Source organism: Eleutherodactylus coqui, chromosome 13, assembly GCF_035609145.1.
Source record: "Eleutherodactylus coqui strain aEleCoq1 chromosome 13, aEleCoq1.hap1, whole genome shotgun sequence".
NCBI classification, from domain to species: Eukaryota; Metazoa; Chordata; class Amphibia; order Anura; family Eleutherodactylidae; genus Eleutherodactylus; species Eleutherodactylus coqui.
In genome coordinates, this window is record NC_089849.1 from 59,842,215 (window position 1) to 59,859,414 (window position 17,200).

The following is a 17,200-nucleotide window of genomic DNA, read 5'->3' on the forward strand; positions in this document are numbered from 1 at the left end:
GTACCGTGTTTCCCCGAAAATAAGACACTGTCTTATATACCCCCCCCCCAAAAAAGGGGCACAATGTCTTATTTTCGGGGGGAAGGGGCTTGTACTTACCTGGTCCGCAGCGTCCCGATGGTGTCCTGATGTTGTTCACTGAATGGCTGTGGTTGGCTCATCAGGCGCCGGCTGTGATTGGCTGCCAGAGCTCGATTAGCCAATCACAGTGCTCGCTTCTGCTGGAGGCGGGGGATTCAAAGCCCTGTCGCCAGCAGAAAGTATCTGTGAGACTGAGGAGGACGCCGCGCCGCCAGAGAGCCACCGGAGACCATGGGGATGCCGCGGAGCAGGTGAGTATTCAATTTTTTTTGGGGGGGGGGGCACCTGAAATAGGTCCTATTTTCAGGGGAGGCCATATATTTCAAGCCTCCCCCGAAAACCCGATAGGTCTTACTATCAGGGTAGGACCTATTTTCAGGGAAACACGGTATCTCAGATTGAGTACCAGTTCTTTTATTTTCCATTTAGACCTGGCAAGCGTTTAACCCTTTTCAATCCACTGTCTGATGTTTTCCTACATTCTGATTGAAGCCTGTGCTGCTCCAATGTCAGAAGATGTCCGGCAGGGTATTCTTACAGTATATTACCATCCGCTTTGTTGTCTGGGCCTCTCTGGCATGTCACATACTGCTGTACTGGCTCTAGCCAGCAGATGGCACCATTGTATAATGGCAGAAAGAGAAAGCCCCCTAGGAAAACCCTGAATCCAAAATTGGATTGCAAAGGGTTAACCCTTTAGCAACACAGAAAATACATTTATGTGCTGGACATGCAGGGTTTGTATGGAGCGGGATCGAGAGCCAATCCCGCTCATTGCAATGCAGGTGCCGACTGTCTGTGACAACTGATACTGCCCACAACAGATGTGATCAGTGTAAACACTGTTAACCCTTCTAATACTTTAATCATAGATATACAAAATTTGAAAAAAAAAATCAATCTTCCATATTTATAAAAAAAATTAAACAAAGAAACCCCAAAACATATTTAGTATCACTGCATTCATAGATGTCCGATCTACCAAAATAATGCATGGTTTATCCCACATGGTACTTAGGGGGAAAACCGCCAGAATTGCACCTTTTTGGTCACCATTGCTTCAAGAAAAAATGTAATAAAAAGTGATCAAAAAATTTGTACTCTAAGGCCTTAGTCAGACGGGCGTTTTTTGCCGCGATATGCGCATGCGTGCGGCGATTTTATAAAACCATTGCTTTGCAATGGTATCGGACACATGAGCGCTTTTTATGCGCTCGTCCGATGAATTATAGAACAGAAATCGCAGATCGCACCTATCTGCGATCTGCGATTCCTGTTCTCTTCTCTATATGCGCTCAATGGGGCCGGCGGCAGCAGCGCCGACCCCATTGAGAACATATAGAAGACAAATCATTCTTCTCTGCCACAGCTGTAACAGCTGTGGCAGAGAAGAACGATGTTTGCCCATTGAATTCAATGGAGCCGGCAATACAGCCGCCTCCACTGAATGCAATGGGCTGCCGGCGAGCGCAGGATGAATTGTCGGGAAGGGCTTAAATATATAAGCCCTTCCCTGCAATTCATCCTGAAAAGTGTTAAAATAAAAAATATATACATACTCACCTGCTCCCGGCAGCCGGAGTTCCGTGTGGCCGTACCGCAGTGGGTGTGAAGGGGGTGTGAGTCAGACCTGTCCCCTGATTGGCTCAGCGCTGACAATTCATCCCACACTCGCCCGCAGCGCATTGCTTTTAATGGAGCGGGCTGTATTGCCGCTCCATTGAATGCAATGCGCTGGACAGCTCCGGCCCGTTTCTAATGAAACGCGGCTAGGAGCAGATTTTCGGGCGATTTTCGGGCACCGGTCACACGATTTGCGGATGCGCATCCGTCATGCGATCCGCAAATCGCGCGAAAAAACGCCCGTCTGACTAAGGCCTAAAATGGTACCAATAGAAGCTACAGGATGTTCCGCTAAAAACAAACTATCACACAACTATGTCAACAGATAAAAAAAAGTTATGGCAGTCAGAAGATGGCTTCAAAAAAAATTTTTTTTTCCAAATAGTACAGCAAAGAAAAAACATATAAATGTGCAATTATTGTATTCATATTGATCCATAAAATAAAACTATCATATAATTTTTGCCATAACGTGTAAAACCAATAACCCTCTTTCCCAAAGATGGTGGAATTGCATTTTTTTTCCATTTTACTCCACTCACAAATGTTTAAAAGATTTTCAGTGCGTTATAATGTACATCAAATAGTACCAGTGAAAAATACAACTCGCCCCGTGAAAAAACAAGCCCTTAGACAGCTACATCGACAGAAAAATAAAAGTTAGGATTTTACTGAAAGTGGGGAGGAGAAACCGAAAATCTAAAAAGAATGTAGGGCCACATCTTTAAGTGGTTAATTCAACCTGATGTGGGATAATAGAATATAAAGGTTCCACATCTGTAGTAGCTAGGATGGTTCCCTCTGATTGGGGACCTATTGCTGATAGTTAAGTGGATTGTGCATTGAAGGTAGCTGGCTTTATTCTTCACCAAGAGTTAAAGAACTTCTTCCACCCATCCAATTGGCTCAGTGATGGTGCCCACACTTGTGATGATCGGTCTCCTTGGATTTCTAGGTTTATGCATTTGGGAAGCAGCACAATGTCTCTATTCTTGGACTTTCCAGTATCAAGTAATTTTGTTTTAAAGAACTTTTTGACAGATCAGCAATGATCCTTACTAGCTCCTTTTAGTCTTCCTGTATAGTAGCAGGTCTTGGACCTACTGTCATTGCATTGACGATATCATCCTCATCCGAAGTCTGAGCAATAGCTAAAATCATTATATTTCAATCTGTATCATCCCAGGATCAGCTTAACACTCAACTAATCCAATGCTGAAATAAACCTTCGGTCCACCATATTCGAAATGCAGAAAAATAAAATAGAGACCTCGCTGTACCAGAAGCCAACTGATCATCTAACATACCTCAGAATATACAACCTAAATACATCAAATTATTCATTATCTACAGTCAAACGACCAGATTTACGTAAAAACCCAGGGCAAAATGGTGCTTCATGCAGGGCTGTTTTGTCTTGAAAATGCTGGACGGCATAACTGACGCCAGACAGACACCTCAAGGCCAGTGGGGTCCATCATCATAATAATAATAATAAACTTTATTTGTATAGCGCCAACATATTCCGCAGCGCTTACATAGACGGGGGATACAGAAAGACAAAAATACAAACATTACAGAACCACAGTTACATAGTAATCAATTGATGGAAACAATAGGGGTGAGGGTCCTGCTCCAACGAGCTTACATACTACAAGTAATGGGGTGATACAGAAGGTAGAGGGGCTGGCGATGTGCACTGTATGGCGAAGTGGAGAGTGAGGGGTGATATACACACAGACAATGGTCAGATATTTAGCTGTGTGACGGCAGAAACGGTGTGACTGCAGGAGCGGTTTATGATGGCTAGCAGGGATTGCAGTGAGTAGGTCAGGGAGCATGTTATCAGGCGGTGTACAGAGGGGTTTGTTTAGGGAATTCGGTATGCCTCCCTGAAGAGGTGCGTTTTTAGATCACGCCTGAAGTTCTGCGAGTCCTGGATTGCTCGGGTAGCCTTTGGTAGTGCGTTCCAGAGGACCGGTGCTGCTCTGGAGAAGTCTTGTAGGCGGGAATGAGAAGTTCGAATTAAAGGGGCGCTCAATCTGGTTTCGTTAGCAAAGCGGAGAGCCTGGGCTGGTTGATGGATTGAGATGAGGGAGGCAATATAGGGGGGCGCTGCACTGTGGAGGGCTTTGTGGATGAAGGTGGCGAGTTTAAATTGAATTCTGTATTTAACGGGCAGCCAGTGCAGTGACCGTCACAGGGCAGAGGCGTCCGAGTAGCGGCTGGACAGGAAGATGAGCCTGGCTGCCGCATTCAGGATGGATTGGAGAGGGTAGAGTCTGGTGCAGGGGAGGCCGATCAGCAACGAGTTGCAATAATCGAGCCGGGAGTGGATGAGGGCAACAGTAAGCGTTTTTAGCGTGTCTACAGTGAGAAAAGAGCGGATTCTTGCGATGTTCTTGAGGTGCAGCTGACATGTTCGGGCCAGAGATTGGATGTAGGGGGTAAAAGAGAGATCAGAATCAAATATGACTCCAAGGCAGCGGGCATGTTGTCTAGGAGTTATGGTGGCGCCACACACTGAGATGGGGATGTCAGGAGGAGGTCGGTTAGTGGAGGGTGGAAATACCAGCAGGTCAGTTTTAGAGAGGTTTAGTTTTAGGTAGAGAGAGGACATGGTGTTAGAGACAGCGGACAGACAGTCGGTGATGTTTTGGAGTAAAGGTGCAGAGATGTCACGGGAAGAGGTGTATAGCTGGGTGTCATCAGCATACAGGTGGTATTGGAGGCCAAATCTCCTGATGGTTTGTCCAATAGGGGCTGTGTAGATAGAGAAAAGAAGGGGGCCGAGGACAGAGCCCTGGGGGACCCCAACAGCAAGGGGAAGAGGAGGGGAGGTAGAGCCAGCAAAGGAGACACTGAAAGAGCGGTCAGATAGGTAGGAAGAGAACCAGGAGAGGGCAGTGTCCTTTAGGCCAATGGAGCGTAGCATACTGAGGAGGAGTTTGTGGTCAACAGTGTCAAATGCTGCGGAGAGGTCGAGGAGGATCAGTAGGGAGTAATCGCCCCTCGATTTGGCTGTCAGTAGGTCATTGGATACGCTTGTAAGGGCAGTTTCTGTCGAGTGTTGAGGTCGAAAGCCAGACTGTAGGGGGTCTAGGAGAGAGTGCTCTGATAGGTAGCTTACAAGGCGGGAGTAAACCAGCCGTTCTAGTAGTTTGGAGATGAAGGGGAGGTTTGAGATGGGTCGGTAGTTGGCAGCATCAGTCGCGTCTAGAGTCGGCTTCTTTAGCAATGGGGATATGATGACGTGTTTGAAAGAAGAGGGAAAGATGCCAGAGGTCAGAGAGAGGTTGAATATAGTGGTGAGATGGGAGATGACCACTGGGGAGAAGGAACGGAGGAGGTGTGAGGGGAGGGGGTCGCTAGCGCAGGTGGTGGGGCGAGCAGAGAAGAGCAATTTGGAGACTTCTTCCTCTGTCGCTGGTCTGAGTACAGACAGTGAGCAAGAGCTAGATGCAGTTCTGACAAGACTAGGGTCAGGGCTAGTCTGGGATTGGGAAGTTATTTCCTGACGAATGTCGGATGTCATCAATTTTCTTTTTGAAGTAGGCAGCCAGCTCTACACCACTGAGATCTATCCCAGGGGGCTTTGGTTTAGGGCTGAGAAGGGAGTGAAAAGTATCAAAGAGCCGTTTAGGGTTGTGCGATAATAAGGGGACGAGAGAGGTGAAGTAGACTTGTTTGGCATGGTGGAGGGCAAGGTTGTAGGTTCTGAGCATGAATTTGTAGTGGAGGAAGTCTGCGGACGTTTGCGATTTCCTCCACAGCCGTTCAGCACTTCTAGAGCACCGCCGGATGAAGCGCGTGAGCCAGGGTTGCCGTGGTCTACATCGGATGGCTCGGGTCCTGGGGGGCGCCGCTTCATCCAGGGCATGTTTGAGAGCGGTGTTGTAGTGAGCGGCAGCCAGGTTGGGGGAGGTGAGGAGAGAGATGGGGGACAGAGAGGACTGTAGGGATTCAGCAAAGTTCTGGGTGTGAATGGCCTTAAGGTTCCTGTAGGTACTGTAGGTAGGTGGGTCTGGAGAGATGTTAGGGAGCGTGACAGAGAAAGAGAGGAGGTTATGATCCGAGAGCGGGAGAGGGGAGTTAGTGAAGTTGGCAGCAGAGCAGAGACGGAGGAAGACCAGATCCAGGGTGTTTCCATCCCTGTGAGTGGGAGAGGCTGTGAGTTGAAAGAGACCAAGGGAGGAGGTGAGTGAAAGAAGCTGAGAGGCAGATGGGGAGATAGGGTCATTAGTGGGGATGTTAAAATCACCTAAGATGAGGGTTGGAATTTCACAGGATAGGAAGTGGGGGAGCCGTACTTATATTCTATGGCTTACAAGCTGGAGTTTTCTTCACGTGTCTCAGGTACACAGGCAGTCTCCTGATGAGATAACAGAATTCAGCAGTTGAGTTAGCGGCCCACACAGCCCTGTGCTTCTTATGTAAACCAACGTGACTGCCAACACAGCCAACCCAACCAGTCCGGCTGACTCACAAAGACGACACAGATTGTCCTAGCTAGATTTTGTTTATGTAACAAGCAGATGTATAAGACATGGCAGTTCAAATACAAGGACGAGAAACTTGCAGAATTTGTGGCTTTAAAGCAACAGCAATAACTTTGCCGAACATGAAGAATATATAGTTAAAGAGGTTGTCCCACCTCAGCTTTTCTTGGCTGAGATGAGAAACCTGCAGCTGGCTTCCCAACAACTTCAGTGGATGTTACGGAAACAGGTGAGGCGGCAACCTTAAACTGTTTCCATGACGCACATACAAAAAAGGCTACCATAGCGGCTGTTTCCGTTACATCCACCGAAGTTGTCGGGAAGCCAGCTGCAGGTTTCTCATCTCAGCCAGGAAATGCTTAGATGGGACAACCGCTTTAATTATACATTCTGCATGTATAGTGACATTTTTACCGTGAACCAGAGTCACTTCAAGAATATTTTCAGCTGTCCATCATCAAACCCTCCGAGTATTTGTCCCAGACAGTAAGTCATACAATGTCAAGGCCTACAGAATCCTTGATGCATGAATTGTATAAACAAGATCTACTTTACTTAATCGAACTCAAACACAAACTGTCAGATAGGACCAAAAAGAATGAATGAAGTGGAGGGATATCAAAACATGGTGCTATGCAGTCAAAAATGTAAGGCAATGTGTTTTTTAACAAGAATCTGGCAAAGCGTTAAGCAAATAAACCACAATAGGCCATTTATAATGCACACAAGGGTACAAACTACTAACCAGTATTGGACATGTTAACAGCATCAGAACAGTGTGGGTTCTTTACTGTAAGAGCAGTGAGGCTATGGAAGTCTCTGCCTGAGGGTGTGGCGATGGTGAATTTCATAAGAGTTCAAGAGGGGCCTGGATGTCTTTCTTGAGTGATAAAATATTATATGTTATAACTATTAATAACTTTAAAAGGGTCGGTGATTCAGGAATTATTCCGATTGGAGTCAGGAAGGGTTTTTTCTCTCAAGTGGGGAACATTGACTTATACCTCATTGTTTTTTTTTTTGCCTTACTCTTGATCAACATTGGGGGGTAATAGGCTGAACTAGATAGATATATGTCTTTTTCAGGCTTGCATTCTATGTGTGTTACTATGTCTCAGACTCCAATGCGCAGTTCACCCCATGGCTTCCTCCCCGGTTATTATAATATTACTAAGTTACTTTAAAGATATAGCAAAAGAAAAACATCAGCTCACCATCTCCTAATTAGGTATATCAGCTTGAGAAGTCCATCCAATGCACAGAGAGAAGAGGACTGCCAAGCTGCTTCTCGGGCAAAGTTGCTCATACAATATAATATTCTCCAACTTCGGTATAAAAATCTAGAAACTTTATTAATATATAACTAAAAAACATTCGTTGCACAACCCAGTAAAATCCTCCTCCTACGCGGTTCGAGCTACAAATAATATAATATAATGAATAAGAGCCTTTTGTAGCTCGAAACACATGGGTGAACATTTTTTCTGGGTTGTGGACCCGAAATTCATTAATGATGTACTAATAAAGTTTCTAGATTTCCATACTGAAGCTGGAGAATATCATATTATATCAGAAACTTTAAAAATATGCTTACCTACTCTCACAGGATTTCAGAATCATCTTACTGCATTGTCACGGCTTAGAGGAGGAGTCTAGCTCTACCTGACAGGAAGTAGCAATCAGCCACTTCCTGTTGCAGATAAAGTGGTAGGAGAAGTCGTCACTTAAAGGTGAAAAGTTGTACAAAATCATCATACATAAGGATATAGGAGCGCAGTCAGGTTTTCATTTGTAGCTGGAGGTACACGTTAATAAGCTGTGGCCCTCCTACATAAGAGGTTGAAATATCTAAAAGTGTCAGTATTGTCTGCAGCTACCAAACAATTGCCTGATTTCTATGTTCTAGACAGAGTAAATAATGAAGAGTGACCCCATGGGTTGCCATGGGCAAAACTGGCATTTTTCCTTAGACCATTTTATTCATGAAGTTAGGGCATTCGCACTTGGTATTCTTTATTGAGAATTTCTCCACTTTTTTAAACTATCCACTGAATATGTCACAGAAGTAGCATCAATGTTGGTCTGACTACCAGAACCTGGTCGTTCAATTTCTGTTTATGGTAAAGTGGGCATGCATACCATACGCAACCACTCTTCATTGAAATCTGTGAATAATATGGAGGCAACCAAGTTAGTGAACACCCTCCCCCCGTCCTCCTTTTAAATAATCTAAGATGTATATTGGCATAGAGTTTACAATGGAGTAAGAGTATTGATCTGTGATATAATCTATAGAACTTTCTGCTTTTAAGGTCCCCCTGCCGAAACACTAGAGCCTACAAGACCTTTGCCTACACTTCCACCACGCAGAATCCAATCCACATCTGAAAGAAAGCACGAAAGACAGCCGAGGCCTCGCCCTCCATCTGGAGAAAAACCGGCCCATCCTGGCAACAGGCCGAATATATGTGATGGAAATTTTAACACTGTCGCCCTATTTAGAGGAGAAATGTTTGTGTTTAAGGTATTTGAAGAATAGCAAAAACTCCAATGTGTATTATGTATTATTTCTTAATAGGTAGAAATTCTGTTACATTTTGTATGTTGTGAAAACAAGTTAAGAACAGCTATTATATCGCAATGAAATAATTTATAGCTTTCCTCTCCTTTCACTTGTAATGCCATGCCTAACCACATGATGCGCGGTGATGAGAAATATTATCTTAGAGTGCATAAAGAGTAGAGATGAGCGAGCACGCTCGGATAAGTCAGTTACTTGAGCTAGCCTCGCTCTTCTCGAGTAACTGCATTCTTGTCCGAGCGAGCTCGGGGAGGCGGCGAGGGGCGCGGGATAGCGGGGGAGAGAGATCTCTTTCTCTCTCCCCCCCGAGCACGCTCAGATAAGAATGCAGTTACTCGAGAAGAGCAAGGCTCGCTCGAGTAACTGACTTATCCGAGCATGCGCGCTCATCTCTAATAGGGAACATCAGATTTCCATGACCTTCCAATAGGTGGCACTGTGGAGGAATTATTCTATTACTCATTTGCATTGCTTTTTCCCAGGTAGCATTGCATGGTCTATATAAGGCTCTCAACACTATTGAGATGCTCTCCACAAGGAGAAACATCACCCCCTGGTCTAACATTCAGCTGAGGACATGCAGAACAAATATTAAAGTGCCACCTAGTGGTGAAAATAGTGTAATGATTTACATTTCCTGTCTCTCCTCAGCTTATCTGCAATTTCAGTTTCTCAGACTTGAAACTTCTTCACCCAACACTGCACATTGCTAATGTCTGCTACAGCATCCCATAAACATTCTTCCGTTGATTATGGATTTCCTTAGATGCACACTCCTCCTGTTTGTGGCAGCTCTTTGTTTTAGCCTCCGATCCATGATCCTAATCACTCAGTCTGAAAAAGAGAAGCGTACATTAGTAGAATAAGAACACCTATAGAAGATCGTTCTTAGGGTGGCTTCACATCTGCCCTCAGGGTTCCGGTTTCCTGCTCCATTCGGGGAGCAGGAAAGGTGAATCCCTGCGGCTGAACGGCTCAGTCTCTGAACGGAACCAAACAGCACCGGATGGACCACGTTGACTATAATAGGGTCTGTCTGCTTTCCGTCCAGCTGTTTGGCTTTTGGATTAAAGAAAAAACACTATGTGCAGCACTTTTCTTCCAGTATTTTGAGCTGTACTTGTGACAGAACATCCGACTGGAAGTGGATGTAAAACCGGCCATAGCCATTCACAATGGTTCCAGTAGAAGACAAGTTACAGACACAGGGGGGTTGCTTTTTGATTCATCCTCTTACATAAAATACAAATTATTGAGGGGTTCTCAAGTATTGCAGGATGTAGTGCTTTATATGTCTTGGGTATTTCAAGGCTATTCGTCTTCTACTTGCTAATTAAAACAATAAGGGGGTGTTAATCTATGTTTATGCCAATAACATCCCACTCTCCAGTCACCAGCAGATTGGCTCCAGGTAGCTTACTCACTTATTTATACAGTATCCATCAGATTTCCTGAAATGAAGTGACATTACCGAGTCAGAACACTAACATTTATTATCTATCTATCTATCTCATATCTATCTATCTATCTCATATCTATCTATCTATCTATCTATCTATCTATCTATCTATCTATCTATCTATCTATCTATCTATCTATCTATCCATCTATCTCATATCTATCTAATATCTATCTATCTAATATCTGTCTATCTATCTAATATCTATCATCTATCTATCTATCTCATGTATATATCTATCTAGTATCTATCTATCTAATATCTATCTATCTTTCGGTCTATCTAATATCTTTCTATCTATCTAGTATCTATCTAATATCTATCTAGTATTTATCTATCTATCTAGTATCTATCTAATATCTATCTATCTTTCGGTCTATCTAATATCTTTCTATCTATCTAATATCTTTCTATCTATCTAGTATCTATCTAATATCTATCTAATATCTATCTAGTATTTATCTATCTATCTAGTATCTATCTAATATCTATCTATATTCGCATACACAAATAATGCATTTTGCTATATAGCTATTTTAAAATTCCGCTCCGTTTCCCTGAGCACCGCTGTGACGGGAAGCATTGCTATGGATACTGCCATTAATAGTTAACTAGTAACTCACCTAATTTCATCATTTCACATGTCACATAGACTTGTCAGAAGCTGACTGTGATGGAAGTTTGTGAGCTGTTTCCAAATCTCAGCCCCCAAATTAAGAGGCTGCGGTGCGGTGTAGCACTCGCGCAATGGGAACGTTCTAACGCTCCATCAAGCACCTTCATGAGAGAAGTTAATGGGGTTCCAGCTTACCAGCAATCCCTATAGAGATTAAGGGCCCTTTTACCCGGGCTGTGCATTTAACTTTGCTAGCTGACAGTATAGGATATCGATTCCCGCCCATTAAAGTGCTTGTACATGAGCAAATGATCACTAATTTGGGGACAAATGATCATTACTGCGATTCTTCATCCCCATACAGATTCCCCTCTTTACATGAGGAGATGCATTGCTTATAACAGATCTGATTAGCCTGAGAACAAGCATCTGCTGATTCGTTGGCTGATTGGCAGCTCATTCATACGGGCTAATGATTTAGCAAACAAAACTTTGGGGAAAAAGTTTGCACCCACTCATCGACCCATGTAGAAGTGCCTTTAGGGATGCAGATAAGGAATAATAACCAACATTGCCCACATTTATCAATCAATTTATGTCTATTTTTGTGTAAACTGAGCCCGATACCAAACCCAAAACCAGTAGTGTAGAACAAGAGACCTCCAGCTTCAGCCCACATAGAATGAATTTCAATAATCTTTCTAGCAATGGACCACACAAGCCAAAGTGTAGACCGGTGACTCTACTTAAATATTTTGGCCAAGTGGCAATGGCCGTGATTAAAGGGGTTAAAAAAGAACACCGCACAGCGCTTACCTGAATCCCCGCGCTCCGGTGACTTCTTACTTACCTGCTGAAGATGGCCGCCGGGATCTTCTCCCTCGGTGGACCGCAGGGCTTCTGTGCGGTCCATTGCCGATTCCAGCCTCCTGATTGGCTGGAATCAGCACGTGACGGGGCGGAGCTACACAGAGCCGGCATCCTGCACGAGCGGCCCCATTGAGAAAAGAAGAAGACCCGGACTGCGCAAGCGCGTCTAATTTGGCCATTAGACGCCGAAAATTAGACGGGCTCCATGGAAACGAGGACGCTAGCAACGGAACAGGTAAGTGAAAAACTTCTTATAACTTCTGTATGGTTCATAATTAATGCACAATGTACATTACAAAGTGCATTAATATGGCCATACAGAAGTGTATAGACCCACTTGCTGCCGCGGGACAACCCCTTTAAGGATGCCTAGCCGAAACATGTAAGCTTAGTCATCTGGCTCTGATTTGAAATCCATTCTATCCAGGATGAAGCTGGAATCTCTTGTTCTGCACTACTTTTAATACCTTTGGAACAGTTCACTACCACAATGTCTTGTTTTAGTTTGTTCTTTACTGGTGTTTCAAACACTAGGCTTAGTAAATGTGGGTCTATATGGCTTGTAGGCTTGATGGACAGCTGGTATGCTACAAGAGGCATGTACAGATATATCTATTCTTATACTTAGGGATTGGAGAATAACTTATCACATGACCTGTCACGGACGTTCTGTAGGGAATCGATAATAAAAATGTAAGCATTTTTTACAAGGCAGACGACTGTACTCTAAGGATTAATGTAAATGCAGCAGCACATTACAAGCCACCTCCTAAATCTGTGCAGCCTATATATATATATATGTTTTTCCTTTCCTATGCAGGACCGATGGTTTTGGCGGCTTCGTAATAACAAAGTACAGGAAGGATATCCAATGCAAATCGAGCAGTTCTGGAAAGGACTCCCACCTAAAATAGATGCAGCGTATGAGAGATCAGATGGGAAATTTGTCTTCTTTAAAGGTACTTTCTACATATCTCCTAAAACCTGCAAAACCTTATGTCTAAATAAATAAATATAGGCATAGAATGTATAAGATCCCCGGGTGTGTATAGTTATGACAGAGGTGGATCGAGACCACCCTGAGCCATGGCTATCAATCCAGAAGAACCATGACTAGTGACTTCTTTCTGATGGATAGGCTGACCATCAGTAGTCGAAACTATTCGTCTCCACTGATAGGTTTTTGTAGCGGTCTTCTGTCTGGTAATGGTAGCATGCATGAGTAGACAGTTGGGTGCAATGGAGTTGGCCTTTCTACTTTCTAGGCACAAGTGTATAAGTTTTCTTAGTACTGTGTGGATTTAATTATTTGTTCTAGTGAAGAAACACCAACAGATTCCCAATTGTGAGCCTGAACCATTAAATCGACGATCCAGGCCAGGAAAACAAAGATGGTTGAACCACTTCTCTAATTTCCTGATGGACACTGTACATTAGCATGCATCATAGCAGGTTAGATGTCTTAGACTAATGATGCACTAGTAATGTACAGGGTGTATCAGGTAATCCGAGAAGCTGGTGCAGCCATCGTTGTTCAGGCCTGGAGGGTCGCTTTAAGCAAGAGTGGCCTAGAGACACGGCTGTCAACCTTAAAGAGAACCTGTCATCAAGTTTTACCCATTTAAACTGATCCCATCAGTTTACCCTATTCAAACTGATGGTAATGTCCAGAGAACAGCCATATACCTTAGAAAACAAAGTTATAAAATTTCCTGTGCCATATGTTAACTAAGGCTGAAGGATCCACTGTGTGCCTGCAGGACTCCCAAGTGTTTGGTTGAGTAAGAGATAACCCAGTCCATCTTTGGTTGATTGACGTAGATGACACCTCCTTCGTTATTCTCAAGCCGCTCCGACCATATTTCGATGCATGTACAGAATGGAAATGAATCCTCTGATAACAGCAAATTTACAATGCTCTAATTCTAATTCAGTGTACAAGCACATTGGGAATTCTTTGCTGTGGGTAGAGAATTCATTTTCATTGTGTGAATGTACTGTGAATGCTGTAAGTGTCATCCAAGTCAATAAGCCAAAGATGTCCCAGGTTGGCACCGATTCATCTGGACACTTTGGAATCCTGCACACGCCTTGTAGAAACCTCAGTCCTGATTACCATATGACTCAGGAGTTTTAATGACCTCATTATCTAAGGTTTGAAGCCGGATGGAATTTTATTTACGCTAAAATGAGTTTTTTGCCTTCCTGTGGATCAACATTATAGATAATGGGTTGAGCTGGATAGACATATGTCTGCCTTTTTTGGCCTTACAAACTATGTTAGTAGGGTATGTCTCTGTAGTCGAGACACATAACCATAAGTTTAGGAAGGTGTCTACACTTGCTGCAGCATGGTGGGCCAATTTATATGGATAAATGCTTGTGACCGGTTCCATTTAATAGCGTTTCCTTCAATGTCTAGAATATGCAGTAATAAAGCATAACAATTAGTTCATGGATTGTTAATTCAGTTATTCACTTCTTGATATAGGAGATAAATACTGGGTGTTTAAAGAAGTAACAGCAGAACCTGGGTATCCACACAGTTTGGTAGAGTTGGGAAGTTGTCTTCCACGGGAAGGTATTGACACAGCTCTGAGATGGGAGCCAGTTGGCAAAACCTACTTCTTCAAAGGGGACAGATATTGGAGATACAATGAGGAGAAGAGGACAGCTGATCCTGGTTACCCAAAGTCGATAACTGTTTGGAAAGGAATCCCAGAAGCACCTCAAGGAGCCTTTGTGAGCAAAGAAGGGAGTAAGTACTGCTATGTGCATACCACAAAATATCAGGGCAAAACTGAGAAGAGTCAAGACAGGAAATACACACACACTATTTACTATACTAATTTGGCTAAGTGTATGATTTCTGTAAATGTTAGTTAACAAAACGGCCGCCATCTACAGCTTGTGAGAAACCTGTTCTAGATCTCTCCTCTCAGGTCTCATCAATCTGTCCTAGTTACATTCTAAGACGGGTTTCTCACTGGCTGCAAATGCTGGCCATTTTATTACTTCACTAGACAACCCCTTTAAGGTGTAACCATCTTATTGTTTAAGATGGAACGATCCTATAGAAACGTCTGACAGTATTTCAATTGTTTTCTTCATTCACCTAAAATAAGTTGTCACTGTGTAGAACACCCATCCCTCTTGTCTGATCTGCCTGGACTGTTAAACTTCTTCATGTTGGTTTTAAACTGGCCTACTTCATTTTTGCCATCACTTCCATAGTTTAAATGTTTGACTTCTATGATATATTCAAATTCCTTGCCCGTCATAGTCATAAAATATTTCAACCGATGAGTACTGTCATACCACTCATTTTAATACCTGCCTACATGAGAAATAGCTTGGAAAAACCGTCACAATGATCTCCACGTCCTAATATATAAGGTACGTCCCCAATCATAGTTGACTTGAGTAGTTCATGTGAACTTTCCTGAAAGAAATGGCTATGTCTTTATATGGGACACTTAACCTAAGACAACCAGACTTCATGAATAATCACAGGCTCCAGGAGAGTTCAGCAGACCTCTGATGGTTACCTTGGCCAGTAATGCAACCTTAAAACCCTTAAAGTTGAGTGTCCCTCTGACTGTCTACTCTACAGACGTTTGCCTGTCCAATCTGTCATGCAAGAAAATATCCCACTCTTCCAGGAATCTGGGGAATCTCTCTTTTCTTGGACATTCGAAGAGTGTCTTGAGTCTCTTGGACATTCGAAACGAATTGGCATTACTATTGTTAAAGAAATCTATGTATATGAGAAGCGTTATGACTCCCCATAGTGTTCTCTTAGGGCTTGTATTACATCCAGTAAAATTGGACGAGTTGAAAATATACTTTTTTTTTAAACACGGGAGCCTACGGGCAATGGATGGCATCCATAATAGGTATAACATTTCTAACAAGGGAGCCCAATGGATGCCATCTTTCACCCTTCATCTTGGGATACGTTGAGACAAGAGAAAATTTAAGGGAGGATACTGTCTGTTATTTATTCCTTAAATAATTCTGGATGTTTGTCTTTCACAGCTTATACTTATTTCTATAAAGGAAAGGAATATTGGAAATTTGATAATCAGAAGCTGTCGGTGGAAGTAGGTTACCCAAGATCAATAGTAAAAGACTGGATGGGCTGCAACCAAAAAGACGTGGACAACAGCAAAGACCGACACCTACCACATGATGATGTGGATATTATGGTGACAATTAATGACGTGCCAAGCACCGTAAACGCTATAGCAGTGGTAATCCCTTGTATATTGTCCCTGTGCATTTTGGTCTTGGTATATACTATTTTCCAATTTAAAAACAAAGGTGTACAACAAAACGTTACCTACTACAAACGGCCAGTACAAGAATGGGTATGACAGGATCTGGAACATTTTTCTTTTCTTTAGTTTCTATGAGGGCTAACAGGATGCTGGGATCCGGAGTCCACCGGTCAGACCGGAAACAGACGTTCATCGATGGCGGTCCCAGTTTTACAAGCAAGGGAAGACCTTACGGTATACAGAGATGGCCTTACACAATGGAGCCTCTTTCATTCTTACTGCCTCATACTTGTATCTTTTCTAGTGTGCCATTTCCTCGGGTCACTTTGTGAGCACCGAGTAACTTGCTTGGAATTTTCTTCAGAAAAAAAAAAAAAAAAAAGAAAATATGACTGTAGCTGAGAACTTGTCTCGAAACCAGCTTTCTTCATTGAAATCGGATACTTTCAGACTTGTTTCTTAAAATCAATTTGAGCAGAAAGAGATGAAGCACACAAAGGCAAAGAATCGTCACGGAAAGGTCTTTAAAAAACATCTGTTCCTCCGTATGGCTTGCCACAAAAAAAAAAAATGCACAAAGAGGAACTCATCATTTTTTTTCTTTTTGTTCAATCCCTGCTGGTCAGAATTATTATTACATACAAAGTTGTTAAATATAGATTATCGAATTGGCATTCTCTGCCTGCACTCTTGAATAGTTGTTACAGATCGAAAGGAAAGATTTTCCTTGAGTTTGCCGTCTTGTGTCGAGCCAAGGACGGAGTCTCAGAAAATTGTTCACCCAATGACAATATTTGGTAAATGTTGTACTCATGTAGAAACCTAAACAGAAAGTGAAATAAAACAAAAAAAAAGAAAAATATATATTAAAACGGTTTTGCTGAATGTCACAGTATAAGAGAACGGATAAGTAACTAGTAAAAGTACGTTTAAATCCCATAACTACTCATACTGGAATATTGTAATATGTTATTATGATTATTTATTTTATTTTTTAATTGCCTGAGTTTGAATAATAAATTCTATGCTCTCTAGGCCTTTCATTTCTTTAAAAAAAAAATTGCTATTATTTCACTTTGGTACATTTTTTTTAACTAAAATAGGAACAAAGGATACAAAACTAAAAAAAAAAAATAGATAACCGTTTTTCACAAAATATTACTTTTCTACTTTGAAAATTCATATTCACCA

The 17,200-nt window shown here is 42.7% G+C and overlaps 1 protein-coding gene across 1 annotated transcript in view; it reads left to right on the forward strand.

Moving 5' to 3' along the window:
- MMP24 (matrix metallopeptidase 24) overlaps positions 1–16,958 on the forward strand; it is a 166,481-nt gene extending 149,523 nt beyond the window's left edge. The window contains exons 6-9 of the mRNA XM_066586649.1: positions 8,516–8,727; positions 12,550–12,688; positions 14,221–14,487; positions 15,768–16,958. Of these exons, the coding sequence (XP_066442746.1) occupies positions 8,516–8,727; positions 12,550–12,688; positions 14,221–14,487; positions 15,768–16,105 (956 nt within the window). The 3' untranslated portion in view covers positions 16,106–16,958. The remainder of the gene's footprint in view (positions 1–8,515; positions 8,728–12,549; positions 12,689–14,220; positions 14,488–15,767) is intronic.
- The last annotated feature ends 242 nt before the right edge of the window (positions 16,959–17,200 follow it).